At 39.2% G+C, this 14,658-nt stretch overlaps 1 protein-coding gene across 1 annotated transcript; it reads left to right on the top strand.

The window, feature by feature from the left end:
- Nucleotides 1-9,142: 9,142 nt before the first annotated feature.
- LOC129087870 (coiled-coil domain-containing protein 90B, mitochondrial-like) lies at nucleotides 9,143-9,908 on the top strand. Its single transcript, XM_054594909.1, is given in 2 exon segments — nucleotides 9,143-9,211; nucleotides 9,213-9,908. Coding segments are annotated over 2 exon segments (765 nt in total).
- The last annotated feature ends 4,750 nt before the right edge of the window (nucleotides 9,909-14,658 follow it).

The following is a 14,658-nucleotide window of genomic DNA, read 5'->3' as shown; positions in this document are numbered from 1 at the left end:
ATAATTAGCATAACAGGATATTATAACCTTTTGATATGTTTGATGAGTCATCTTGGGTAGAATACAGTCTCAAATTATTTAATCAAACACAAACCTATGTATGGCTGTGAAGGCATCTTGTAGATGTGATTAAAGTTCATAATCAGTTGACTTTAAGTAAGAGAGATTATCCTAGGTGATCCAGGTGGGCTTGATCCAGTTTGTTGAAAAAACCTGAAGCAGATGATAAGAAATTCTATTTGTGGATTGCACTTACAGCCCCACACAAGAGGCCCAGCCTGCCCTTCCTGAAGTCCTCTTGTCTTATGGATTTCAGACTTGCCAAGCCAGCCCCTACAATTGCATGTTATTTCCTTGCAATAAACCTTTCAATATATATCTCCTATTGATTCTGATTTTCTGGTTGAACCGTGACTAATACAGATTTTGGTAACTGTAACAAACACCTAAAAATTTGGAACTGACCTTGAAATTGGCTAATATGTAGAGGATGGGAGAATTTTGAGAAGTATAATTGAAAAAGCCTACACTGCGTTGACTTGACTCTTAGTGGAAATGTGGATGTTAACAAATCTGTTAGTGAGGATTTAGAATGTAGGGAGGAATGTGATTTAAAAAAACATTGTCAGGGAATGTCTAAATGATCATAAACAGAATATTTATAGAGTTACAGACATTAGAGATACTCCCAGTGAGGGCTAAGGCAGAAAGGAGAAACTTGTTATTGGAAATTGCAGAAAAAGAATGCTGGCTATATAATGGCAGAAAGCTTAACTGAATTGTGTCTTTCTATTATGTGAAAGAAGATCTTGTAAAAGATATACGTTGCTGGTATTTCCAAGCACTGTGTGAAAGGTGCCACCTGGTTTCTTCTTGCTGCTTATAGTAAGATCAAGAGGAATGAGATAGTTTAACCATTTATCTGTTAAGTAAACAGGGACCAAGACTTGGTGAGTTTAGAAATTCTCAGTCCTTCTAAATTGCAAAAGATACTAAAATTAGGAGATTTGCTGTCAAGAAAGCATGGTCTTGAGAGAAAGCCAACAGTGTAGCTGGAAAATTTTGGTCTAGTGCCTCAGCACATCAGAAGATCAGAGTTTAGCCCTGGCCAGCATGGTTCATTTGGTTGGGAGTCATACTGCAAGCGAGGGGTCGCTGATTCACTTCCCAGTTGGAGCCCATGCCTGGGTTGCAAGCTGGGTCCATAGTCAAGGTGCTTATGGGAGGCGATCAATTGATGTTTTTCTCCCTCCCTTCTCCTCTCTCTAAATAAATAAAATAAAAAAAGAAACCAAAGTATTCAGTCACATGGAGGACTTGAAGACATCAGGCATGTGACTCATGTGTCCCCTACCCCACATCATCAAAAGCCAGGAACAGAGATGTGGTTATTCAAGAGAAGCTTGTGACAAACCCTACATGGGAGATCCACAAAGTTCTCGCTAATGTTATACTAGCAGAAGCACCTCCAGATTAGGCCAAAAGGGATATTGAGAATACTGGCTATCATGTCCCAAATAGGCTGATGAAACTAACCAAATGAAATCATGTCCTACCTTTGAAGTCAGAGAGGATGACTCCGGAGTACAGTCAGATGCCCTGAGAGTGGTGCCACAAGCCATAGAGAGCTATTTTCCAGACTTGAAACCAAATGGAGCTTTCCCAGATGACATAAAAATTGTTTTGGACCAGTGACACTTGAAAAAATTTTTTCTCATTTTTTAAATGAGAATATCTATAAGACAGTATCCTATGCTTGCCCATTATTTTATTTTGGATGTAAATAATTTGTCTCTTGAGTTTCACTGGGTTCACAGCTAGAAATGAGTTGTAACTCAAGATGGGTTAAATTCAGAGTCTCGGTCATACATGATTTAGGTACTGAGATTTGGGGCTTTGGTACTGTACTAATATTTGAATGAAATGTTAAACTTTGAGTTGATGCTGTAATTGGTTGAGACTTCGGAGGATGTTAAAGTAGGATGAATATATTTAGCATATGAGACAAATGTGACTGTTTCAGGGCCAGAGGGTAGACTGTTTCAGGGCAGAGTAATGCTCTCATCAGAAGGATGTCCATGTCCTAATCCCAGACTTGTGAATAAATTATGTTACATGGCAAGAGGAATGAAAGTGGCAACTGTAACTAACATGTTAGTCAGCTAAACTTAGGATAAATAAGAGATTGTTGTGGATGATCTAAACAATCCAATAATGTAATTACAAGGGATCCTGAAATTCTGACCAAAGAAAGAAGAGTCACTGACAGAGTGATGTTATGAGAGAAAAACCCAGTGGGCCACTGTTGGCTTTGAACGTGGAAGAAGGAGGTAACTATCCAAAATATGCAGATGGCCTCAAGAAACTGGAAAAGGCAAAAAGACAGATTCTTCCATAGGGTCTCCAGAAAGTAACACGGTTCTGCCAACACATCAATTTCAGCCCAATGAGGAGCTTTCAGACTATGACCTGCAGATCCAAAAGATACCAAAGTCTTGTTTAAGCCACTAAGTTTGTGGTTATTTGTTATAGCAGCAATAGGAATTTAAAACAAAGATTTAGGGTAAATTTTTTCTTATTATTTCTATTTTTCAAACTTTCTCTAATGGCTATATTTTTGCAAATGAACAGATTTTTTTCTCAATTTCAGAAAAGTTGGGAAATTTTCCCAATATTCCTAAACAAGTAGATGACAGAGTAAGAATTTAAACCTACAGCATCTAATTTGTGCGTGCTATCTACTCTATTATATTGACCTAAATATGAGGAAACTAATAAAAAATAAAAGGGATATAGTCCTGATTGCCATTTTACAGATTGGCAATTATTTGCCAGTTTAACCAGCAATTATTGTGTTTCTTCCAGAAGCTGGCTTTATGGGAAGCATTGAAAGTACAAAACTAATGGAAGATATTTGCTCTAGAGAAGCTAAATAAAATGTATGTAAATTAGAAAGTCTAAAGTTGCTGTGAGGTGCAAATTACCTTGTCATTACAAAAATGTTTGATTTATTAAGTAAAGCTGCATGTTGGGGAGTCAAGGGAACTAAATTCTGCTGTATTGGTTGGGATGATATCCTAGGAGAGCTTGCATCTCAGACAGGACTTTCACCTGGATGTGGGAGGAAAAAAATCACTAGAGATGTCTTGGATGTACAATAAAATAATGAAATCATCATTTAAACAAGATTGTTCTGGTAGCTGTAGAGAAGGAAATTCAAAGGGAAAACAGAGAAAGAGACGTCAATTAAGAAACTGTTGTAGTAATTCAGATACAAGGATGAGAGTTGGCATTAAGGGATTTAGCAAAGAAAAAAAAGAAAGGCTCTTGGACGCAGACAACAGTATGGTGATTGCCAGCAGGAAGGGGAGGAGGGAGGAGGGAGGAGGTAGAAGATAGTAAAAAGGAGATAAATAGTGATGGAAGGAGATTTGACTTGGGGAAGTGAACATACATACGGTACAATATACAGATGATGTACTGTAGAATTGTATACCTGAAACACACATAATTTTATTAACCAATGTCACCCCAATAAATTCAATTTAAAAACACAGGAAAATGAATGAATATAAATAAGTTTCAAAGAAAATATTTATGTCTTCATAATTCTGTGACCTGATGAAGTGAAAGAAGAAATAATCACTGTGACTCTATACCTACAATTTATGAGGCATGAAATCATATCAGACCTAGCAATGGATGCAGTCTGTATGTGTCAGTGTCCAAAGCAGAAAAGCTCAACCCAGTAGGGTTCTCTGTGATTAAATGCAAACCTTTAAAAAGAAAAAAAATGGCTTGGGGGAAATGACAGGTCAGGAAATGGCATCTAGTCTGTCCTAGGCAACATTTGCAAGAAATGGAGAAGGTGATAGTTTGTGATGGCAAGTGAGATGAATTATGCGTTTGGGAAAGAAAGAATACCCAATGCTTGTAAAGCACCCAATGCTTACACAGATGAAGTGGACCAGGAATTAAATCAGTAAAAGATTCTAAAAGAATTTTCCAACAACCAACAGGCAGATAGAAGAAATAGTTTCAAGTAGGTAGGGGTTAGCTCTAACATATCACAGGCTATTACCTGACCCTGAATTTCTAGAGAATATGATTTGGATGATACTATCACTGCATATGTCCAGCAAAGTGACATCTATGAAATTGTATGATATGCCTTTGTAAATTACCTAAAATTGGTTCTAATATAAATCTTTGAATTTTATAACTGAAAAAGCATATACACACTTAAAATGTGAGTCAGTAAAAGTAGTAGGATTCAAAGATAAAGTGTGATTTATACCTTCAAAAAGCTTAAAATACAGTTCTACTTTTCTATTTATTCAGTCAAATGAATTGTTATATTTAATAACCTTGGGGGGAAAAGTTCCAAAGTATTGAAGATTGTCTAAAAAGTGACTTTTAAGTGAATGCACGCATGCACCGATTTTAAATTAAGTTTAAATATTTATATTTACATTTCAATGATAATGATTTAAATATAAATGGGGCTCCATTTTCTTATTTCTCAAATTGTGACTTTACAATAAAAAGCCTTGGTTTTGAAAATGTGGCAGCTGTTGTGTGCCCTCTAGTGGCCACAAAGTATATCGTTACGTCTCGCCATGAATTTCAGTGGTTTTATTAAGAATGCATTTCACATGTCAGACATTAATTTAACTAACACCACATCTTAAACATTCCACTAATTCTCTCATTATTTTAATTGCAGTAGTTCAAACTCAAGTTATAACCCTTTAGAATATAGGAAAATTTATCCTATATGATTCTAGAGGACATTCATTTTTAAACTACAGAAAATTTTATAAAGGTAACAGTAAGAGCCACATTCAATAAATGCAAAACACATGCATGCAATAAAACAAAAACAGGTTAAATTTTCCTTAGAACATTTACACACACACACACACACGCACACAGACAAAAAGAGAGAGAGAGAGACAGGAATTTTAAGGAATTTCACATGATTGTGGAGGCTAGAGAGTAGGAAATCTGTAGGGCAGCCCAGAAGGTTCTCAATTCATGTAAGAGTTAATGGTACAGCCTAGAATCTAAAATCTGCAGGGTAGGACAGAAGTCTTCGAACTCAGGGAGGAATTTTATGCTGCAGCCTTAGAATTTCTGAGTAAAGATCCTACTGTCCTTACTTTGTCTGGTAATAACAGACCTACTTATAGTTATAACGTGCCTGGTATATATTTTTCCATTCATCCTTTTTATTTTCTTTAAAATAGATTTTATTTTTAGAGCAGTTTTAGATTCACAGTAAAATTGAGTGAAAAGTGCAGAGTTCCCATAGACCTCCTGTCTCCACACATGCACACACAGCCTTCCCCCTACTATCAGCATCCCCCACCAGAGTAGTACCTTTGTTACAGTTGATACACCTACATGGACACATCATTATTCCCATAATCCAAAGTTTATATTAGGGAGAGAGGAAGATGGTGGAGGAGTGAATGGGAGTCACAATGACCTCCTCCCAAGACCAAACTGTAATTGCAACTAAATAGTGGAGAAATCACCTGGAAAACAATGGAACGATAGAGGGAAAGGAGCCTTGGAGCCGTGGACAGACAGTGGATTCAACTCTCACACATCCCAATGGGTGAGAAGTACAGAGGAGGCTCGATAGGGTGGGCTGGGTGCCCTGGGGCACCAGCACCAGAGGGACATTGAAATGGCCAGTTGGATCCCCCTGAGAAGAACAGGATCTGAACCATAAACAGGGACCCCTAGACTACAGCAGCTGAAACCAGGAAAACATAAAGACAAAACGCAACCCCGAAAAGCTTAGGGGTGCTCTCTGCCAGAGACAGGCGGCTGGAGATGCAAAGAGACATTTAAAGGCCCAACGCAAAAATTTGCAGTGGCAGCCGCCCTCCTTGATCTCTGGGTAGAGGCGGCAGCAGAGTGGGCTGGTGCCTGGGAAAAGACTGGTGAGGAAAACTTTGTGAAGAGAACTGAGACAGTGGGCAGGGGAGCCCGGGTGATAACTCACCTCCCACTCTGCAGCTACCATCTCGCTCAGGCATAAGGGAATCAATTAACCTGCCTTTCCTGCGCTTTGCACACAGCTTGTGCTCGTGTGAGCTGGGGGGCTAAGTGCAGACTAGCTGGAAGAAAAAGAGGATTCCTGGCCAAAGGGGTCACACAGCTGCATAGAGAGCCTTGAGGAGAGACTGGAGAGGGAGGCGTTGGGGAAAGAATGGGAGGAGGAACCAGGGAGTCCCGACTCCCTCCCCATTCCATAGTCTCCAATTTGAGCTGGGAGGAAGCACCCCCAAAGAGGCAGAAGCAGGGCGTGGGGAGCCATATGGCCTACAGTTACAACGTGGTCCACAGAAATAGTGGATCCTTGGCGGAAGGGGTCATAGAACTGCCCAGAGACCCCGGAAGAGAGACTGGAGACAGAGGTGTCGGGGAAAGAATGGGAAGAGAAACCAGGGAGTCCCGACTCCTTCTCCGTGCCATAGTCTCCACTGTGCGGGAACAGGTCACATCCCCAAAGAGTCAAAAGCTGAAAAGCACACAATAATCAGCCCAAAACCACCCAGTGCAGGCACACACACTCCTGCCGAGTGGCCGGCGAGGATTGGCGAGCGTTGGCGAGCGTGTGTGTGGACTGCGCGAGCTGGAGAGGGCTCCCGCAGGTTGCTACCCGCCGGCCTGTGCGGGAGTATGCAGATCGGCGAGGGCAGACATAAATAGACCCGTGGGGGCCCCCAGAGTGCAGAGTGGTCCGCAGAAATAGTGGATCCCGGGGCGAAGGGGTCACAGACTTGCCCAGAGTCCCTGGAGGAGAGACTGGAGACAGGATGAACCGGAGAGTCCTGGAGCTGAATTCCTCCCATTTCCATAATCTTCATTTGGCAAGGGCAGGCGAAGCCCCCAAAGAACCAAAAGCAGGGAAAGCACCCAGCGGGAGACCCTAAACTACCAGTCCTGAGGCGCCCACCGTGCGCAGGAAGAGTGTGCGAGGTTGGGTGAATAAGTGCCCAGGCAGGTGGGGGATCCTGTCAGGCTGGGATCCTGTCAGCCGGGGAGCACGCTCAAAGAGCCTGCGTGAATTTGCAAAGCGATCCGCAGTAATAGTGGATCCCTGACTGAAGGGGTCACAGAGCTGCCCAAAACAGGAGTCAGACACAGACAGTAGACTCCTGGAAGGCTCAAACAAATGACACAAAGTCATATAGGGTCAACAACTGACATCATAAGAGGCAGGCCCAGAAAGAAAAGTAAAGAAAAAAGAATAAATAAATAAATAAATAATATAAATAAATAAATAAATAAAAAGAACAGCCTACTACCATAGAAGTTTAATTCACAAAGTTAGGTACTCTAGATGGCCCAATTGAAGCAGAAGCAAAAATAAATACATAAATTACTTAACAGAGTCTCACAAAAATGGGAAGAAAAAGAAGTTCCCCCCAAATGAGTGGAAAAGGGAACTCCCCAAAGAGAGAGCTAAATGAAACAGAGGCAAGGGAACTATCAGATATTGAATTCAAAACAATGGTTCTAAGGAAGCTCAATGAGCTCAGCCAGCTCAAAGATAACTATGAGAAATGCAGAGAAACTATCAGGACCTACAGCAAACTATAGCAACCTGGAAAAGGACATAGAAACTATCAAGAAGACACAAGAGGATATGAAGAATACCATTTCTGAATTGAAGAACACAGTAGGCGGAATCCAAAGGCAGGCTGGATGAAGCCGAGGATCGAATCAGTGACATGGAGGATAAGGTAGAAAAAAGCTCCCAGGAAGAACAAGAAATGGAAAAAGGACTCAAAAAGAAAGAAGAGGCATTTAGGGAAATGCAGGACAACCTGAAACGCAATAATATCCACATAATAGGGATACCAGAAGGAGAAGAAGAGGAGCAAGGGATAGAGAACCTCCTCAATAAAGTAATGATGGAAAATTTCCCTAATTTGAGGAGAGAAAGGCTCTCATGGATCCAGGAGGCACAGAGGACCCCACTCAAGAGGGACCCAAGGAAGTCCACTCCAAGACACCTCATCATTAAAATGGCAACTATCAAAGACAAAGAGAGAATCCTCAAGGCAGCAAGGGAAAAGGAGAAGTAACATACAAGGAGCTGACTTCTCAACAGAAACACTACAAGCCAGAAGGGAATGGCAGCAAATATTCCAAGTAATGAAAAGCAAGGGCCTACAACCAAGGCTGCTCTACCCAGCAAGGCTCTCAACTAAAATAGAAGGGGAATAAGGAGTTTCCCAGACAAAAGAAGGCTTAAAGAATACATCTCTACCAAACCAGCACTACAAGATATGCTAAAGGGACTGGTTTAAAAAGATGAAATAAAAGTGTGAGAAAGAGAAAAACACAGGTAGAAAGGGAAAAAATGAATAGGTTTCTATAGGTAATAACTCTCAAGGTAAATGGACTAAATGCCCCAATCAAAAGACACAGGATAGCTGAATGGATAAGAAAACATGACCCATACATATGCTGCCTACAAGAGATTTATCTTAGAGGAAAAGACCTACACAAATTGAAAGTAAAGGGATGGAGAAAAATATTCCAAGCAAATGGGCAAGAGAAAAAGGGCAGGGTTGCAATACTTATATCAGACAAAATAGATTTCAAAACAAAGACCATAAAAAGAGACCCAGAGGGGCACTTTATAATACTTAAAGGAAGTATCTATCAAGAAAACATAAACATTGTAAAATTATATGACCCCAATATATGAGCACCCAAGTATACAAGGAAAATCTTGGATGACGTCAAAAAAGATATAGACAGCAACACACTGATAGTAGGGGATTTCAACACCCCACTGTCAAAAATGGACAGATCTTCCAAACAAAACATCAATAAGGATATTGTGGAGCTGAATGACGCACTCAATCAAAGAGACTTAACTGACATATATAGAACCTTACATCCCAAAGAAGAAAAATACACATTCTTTTCAAATGCTCATGGCAGTTTTTCAAAGATAGACCACATGATAGGACACAAAGCAAGCCTCAGCAAATTCAGGAAAATTGAAATAATACCAAACTTTTTCTCAGACCGCAAGGGCTTGAAACTGGAAATCAACCTCAAAGAGAAACTTCAACAACTTGCAAACTCGAACCCAGAAACTGAGGATATGTGGAGTCGCAGTGTCTGGCGGCTCCTGCTATCTGAAAGCAGCGGGTGGCGCCAGGTTTCAACCCCGCGACGGGCGTTTCTCATGGGCACTGCGGAGAGACTTCTTCACCACCACAACCAAGGAAGAATATGATACAAGGCGAGTGGACATAACTCCTTCAGAACAAAGAAAATTAACTTTTGATACTCATGCATTGGTTCAGGACTTGGAAACTCATGGATTTGACAAAGCACAGGCAGAAACGATTGTATCAGCATTAACCCCTTTATCAAATGTCAGCTTGGATACTATCTATAAGGAAATGGTCACTCAAGCTCAACAGGAAATAACAGTACAACAGCTAATGGCTCATTTGGACTCCATCAAGAAAGATATGGTCATCCTAGAGAAAAGTGAATTTGCAAATCAGAGAGCAGAGAGTGAGAAAATGAAAATTGAATTAGAACAAGTTAAGCAACAGTTGATAAATGAAACCAGTGAAATCAGAGCAGATAATAAACTGGATATCAACCTAGAAAGGAGCAGAGTAACAGATATGTTTACAGATCAAGAAAAGAAACTTATGGAAGCAACCACAGAATTTACCAAAAAGGATACCAAAACCAGAAGTATTATCTCAGAGACCAGTAATAAAATTGACACTGAAATTGCTTCTTTAAAAACACTAATGGAATCCAACAAGCTTGAGACAATTCGTTATCTTGCAGCCTCAGTGTATTCTTGCCTGGCAATAGCCTTGGGATTTTATAGAATCTGGAAATAACAGTGAAACAACTATATTATGCTTCTACTGCTGCTGCTACTGACTTCTTAAAACACTGTACCAGGATAGATTTACTTTGAACATTGAAAGTTGCAGCAAGACTCTATAACAAGATTGTTCAAAGTACATAGGGACTAAAAAGAAATGTTTTAGAATAAGATGTATTTTGCCTTTGTTTTTATGTCTTTATTTTATTATGTTGAAAAGCTGCCATTCAAAACATGATTAATTTGAGATAGAAGGGTCTTTTGTCTTATTCTTTGATAGTTCATAGAAACTGAACCAAAGTTTTCTTGTGTTTGCTTGAACAATTGTGTAAATCATATAGGATTTCTTTGGTTATCTTCTTCCTATATATTTTGTCGTTCAACTTTTCTGATAACTATTATACTATTGCCTTTTCATATAAAATAAAATGTTGTAAGACAAAAAAAAAACTTGCAAACTCATGGAGACTGAGCAGTACACTATTAAACAATGAATGGGTCAATAATGAGATAAGAGAAGAAATAAAAAAATTTCTGGAAACAAATGAAAATGAACAGACAACAGTCCAAAACCTATGGGACACGGCAAAGGCAGTCCTGAGACAAGAGTTCATAGCAATACAGGCTTACCTAAAAAAGATAGAAACATTTCAAATAAAAGACCTAACACTACAACTTCAAGAACTAGAGCAACAACAACAAATAAATCCCTGAGCAAGTAGAAGGAAGGAAATAGTCAAGATTAGAGCAGAACTGAATGATATAGAGACAAAAAGAACAATTCAAAGGATCAACCAAGCCAGAAGCTGGTTCTTTGGAAAGATAAATAAAATCAACAAGGCTTTAAGCAGACTCATCAAGAAAAAAAAGGGAGAGGACCCAATTTAATAATATCAGAAAGGAAAGAGGAGTAATAACAACTGATACCACAGAAATACAAAGGATTATAGGAAACTACTATGAACAATTACATGCAAAGAAATTTGAAAACCTCAATAAAATGGTCAAATTTCTAGAAAAGTATAATCTTCCAACACTGAAGGAGGAAAAAACAGAAAGCTTGAAGAGATCGATAACAACTGGGGAAATTGAAGCAGTAATCAAGAAACTCCCAGCACACAAAGCCCAGGGCCGGATGGTTTCACAGGAGAATTTTACAAAACATTTAAGAGCTAAACCCTGTCCTTCTCAGATTATCCCAAAAAATCCAGAAGGAGGGAAGACTCCCAGACTCTTTTTATGAGGCCAGCAACACCCTAATCCCAAAACCACATAAAGACCCTACAAAGAAAGAAAACTGCAGGCCAATTTCGCTGATGAACATAGATGCTAAAATCCTCAACAAAATATTGGCAAACTGCATACTGCAATACATTCAAAAGATTATCCAGCACAATCAAGTGGGATTCATCCCAGGGATGCAGGGATGTTTCAATATACGCAAGTCAATAAACGTGATACATCACATAAATAAAAGACAAGACAAAAACCACATGATCATCTCGATAGATGTAGAAAAAGCATTTGATAAAGTACAGCACCCATTTATGATCAAAACACTCAGCAAAATGGGAATAAATGGAGCATTCCTCAATGTAATAAAGGCCATATATAAAAAACCTACAGGCAACATCATACTCAACGGGCAAAAACCGAAAGCTTTCCCACTAAGGTCGGGAACATGACAAGGATGTCCACTTTCACCAATTCTTTTCAACATCGTATTGGAAATCCTAGCCACAGCGGTCAGACAAGAAAAAGAAATAAACGGCATCCAAATAGGAAAGGAGGAAGTAAAACTCTCCTTGTTTGCAGATGACATGATAGTGTACATAGAAAACCCTGTAGACTCTACCAAAAAACTCCTCAACCTAATAAGTCAACTTGGCAAAACAGCAGGATACAAAGTCAATATTCAGAAATCAAAGGCATTTTTGTACACCAACAATGAAATAGAAGAAGAAGAAATCAGGAAAAAAATACCATTCGATATAGCAACAAGAAAAATAAAGTACCTAGGAATAAATTTAACCAAGGAGTTAAAAGACCTGTACGCAGATAACTATAAAACATTGAAGAAAGAAATTAAGGAAGACGCAAATAAATGGAAGCATATACCGCGCTCATGGATTGGAAGAATTAATATCATTAAATGTCCATACTACCCAAAGCAATTTATAGATTCAACGCAATCCCTATTAAGATACCAATGACGTATTTCACAGAAATAGAACAGACATTTCAAAAATTTATGTGGAACCATAAACGACCCCGAATAGCCACAACAATTTTGAGTAAGAAACACAAAGTAGGAGGGATCACAATACCGGACATCAAACTATACTACAAAGCCACTATACTCAAAACAATCTGGTATTGGCACAAGAACAGACCCATAGACCAGTGGAACAGAATAGAAAGCCCAGAAATAAGCCCAGGTCTATATGGGCATCTAATATTTGACAAAGTGGGCAGAAGCATAAAATGGAGCAATAACAGCCTCTTCAACAAATGGTGTTGGGAGAGCTGGACGACTACATGCAAAAAATTGAAATTGGATCATCAGCTGACACCATACACAAAAATAAACTCAAGGTGGATAAAAGACTTAAATATAAGTCGCAACACCATCAAAGTCCTAGAGGAGAACATTGGCAGGAAACTCTCAGATATCCCACGCAGCCATTTTTTCACTGATATGTCTCCTAAAGCAAGGGACAGAAAGGAAAGAATAAACAAGTGGGACCTCATCAAAATAAGAAGCTTCTGCACGGCTAAAGAAAATATCAGCAAAATGAAAAGGGAGCCAACCCTATGGGAAAATATATTCACTAATGATACATCAAATAGAGGTTTGATCTCCAAGATATATAAAGAACTCACTCGACTCCACTCCAAGAAGACAAATGATCCAATCAAAAAATGGGCAAAGGACCTGGGCAGACATTTTTCCAAGAAAGAGATACAGAGGGTCCAGAGGCATTTGAAAGGATGCTCAGCATCACTAGCCATCAGAGAAATGCAGGTCAAAATCACCATGAGGTACCACCTCACACCAGTCAGAATGGCCATCATAAACAGATCCACAAGCAACAGGTGCTGGCGAGGCTATGGAGAAAAGGGAACCCTAGTCCACTGTTGGTGGGAATGCAGATTGGTGCAGCCATTGTGGAAAGCAGTGTGGAATTTCCTCAAAAAGCTGAAAATGGAACTGCCTTTTGATCCAGTGATTCCCCTGCTGGGTCTATACCCTAAGAATCCCAAAACACCAATTCAAAAGAACCTATGCACCCCAATGTTCATAGCAGCACAATTTACAATAGCCAAGTGTTGGAAGCAACCTAAATGCCCATCAGTAGATGATGGGATCAAAAAACTATGGTACATTTACAATGGAATACTATGCAGCAGAAAGAAAAAAAGAACTACTAAACTTCGCAACAACATGGATGGAACTTGAGAGCATTATGCTAAGCGAAATAAGCCAAGGGGCGAAAGACAAATACCATATGATCTCACCTATAAGCGGAACCTAACCAACAATACAAAGATGCAAGGAAAATAAGACCAGCAACACTGAAAGGAAAAGAAACCAACAGAGACAAGAGGGAAGGACGGGGGATGGGCCGGGGGAAAAGGAAGGGAATGGGCAGGACAAGAAACATATAGCAAGGACTCATGAACAAAACCAAAGGGGATAGGCTGAGGGAGGGAGGGGGTGAGGGGAAAATGAAAATGATGCGGGGAAGGCAGAGACAAATGTATTTGAAAAAATTAATTAATTAATTAAAAAATAAACAAAGTTTATATTAGGGTTCACTCTTGGTGTTATACATCCTATGCATTTTAACAATGTATAATGACATGTAGTCACCAATAGAGCATTATATGGGGTAGTTTCACTGCCCTAAATATCCTCTGTGCTCTATTAATTTCTGCCTCCCCTCTAATTCTGGCAACCACTCATTTTTTTTACCCTCTATAGTTTTGCCATTTTTAGAATGTCATATACTTGGAACCACGCAGTAAGTAGCCCTTTCTGATTGGCTTCTTTCCCTCAGAAATATACACTTAAGGTTCACACATGTGATCTCATGGCATGCTAGCTCATTTCTTTTGGGTTTCTTTTTTCCAGCTTTGACACTTATATTTTTTAGATGCTTAAGGAATATATTTTTATTTCTAAACATTTTAGATTTGTATTTAGTTATGAATGCTTTTCCTGTTACTTAAATGGCTAAGCATATAAAAAAATGATTTTGACCCTACAAGGCAATCAGCAAAAGGGATTTTAGTAGGATCTAGCTAATTAAATCATGTGTTTTAAAACAATCAAGAGGAGATATATATATGTTTTTAAGTTGTATGCTCATGGTATATAATAGTTAAATATGGATTTCTAAACCTTTACATGATTTGAAAATCTAGAAGTTTACACTTTTTGGTTTTTGATGTACCAGTATGAGACTTCTTTTTTGGACACACAACTTGTGACATTTGTTGAAAGAGTTAAAAGCTGATCTGTGATATCTCTGTTATGCCCCAGGTTGTCATGATACTGACACTTGACCAAGATAGCTATTAAACATACTAGCTAGTAATTTACAAGGTGTTGTTTAAAGTCTGATACTTGCCTGGAGGTACTCTGTACCACTTTGTCTGCTTTGTTGATTGAAAATGGTTTGTATCTATTTCACCTGTTTAAAAAAGTTGGTTTTGGCTCCCTGACCGGCAGAGCGTGAAAGAACACCCAGTGAACTTTC

Source organism: Pteronotus mesoamericanus, unplaced genomic scaffold (assembly GCF_021234165.1).
Source record: "Pteronotus mesoamericanus isolate MK-2021 breed Mesoamerican mustached bat unplaced genomic scaffold, CSHL_Meso_final scaffold_54, whole genome shotgun sequence".
In the NCBI taxonomy this organism is placed as follows: Eukaryota; Metazoa; Chordata; class Mammalia; order Chiroptera; family Mormoopidae; genus Pteronotus; species Pteronotus mesoamericanus.
This window is presented reverse-complemented; position numbering and strand designations above follow the sequence as displayed.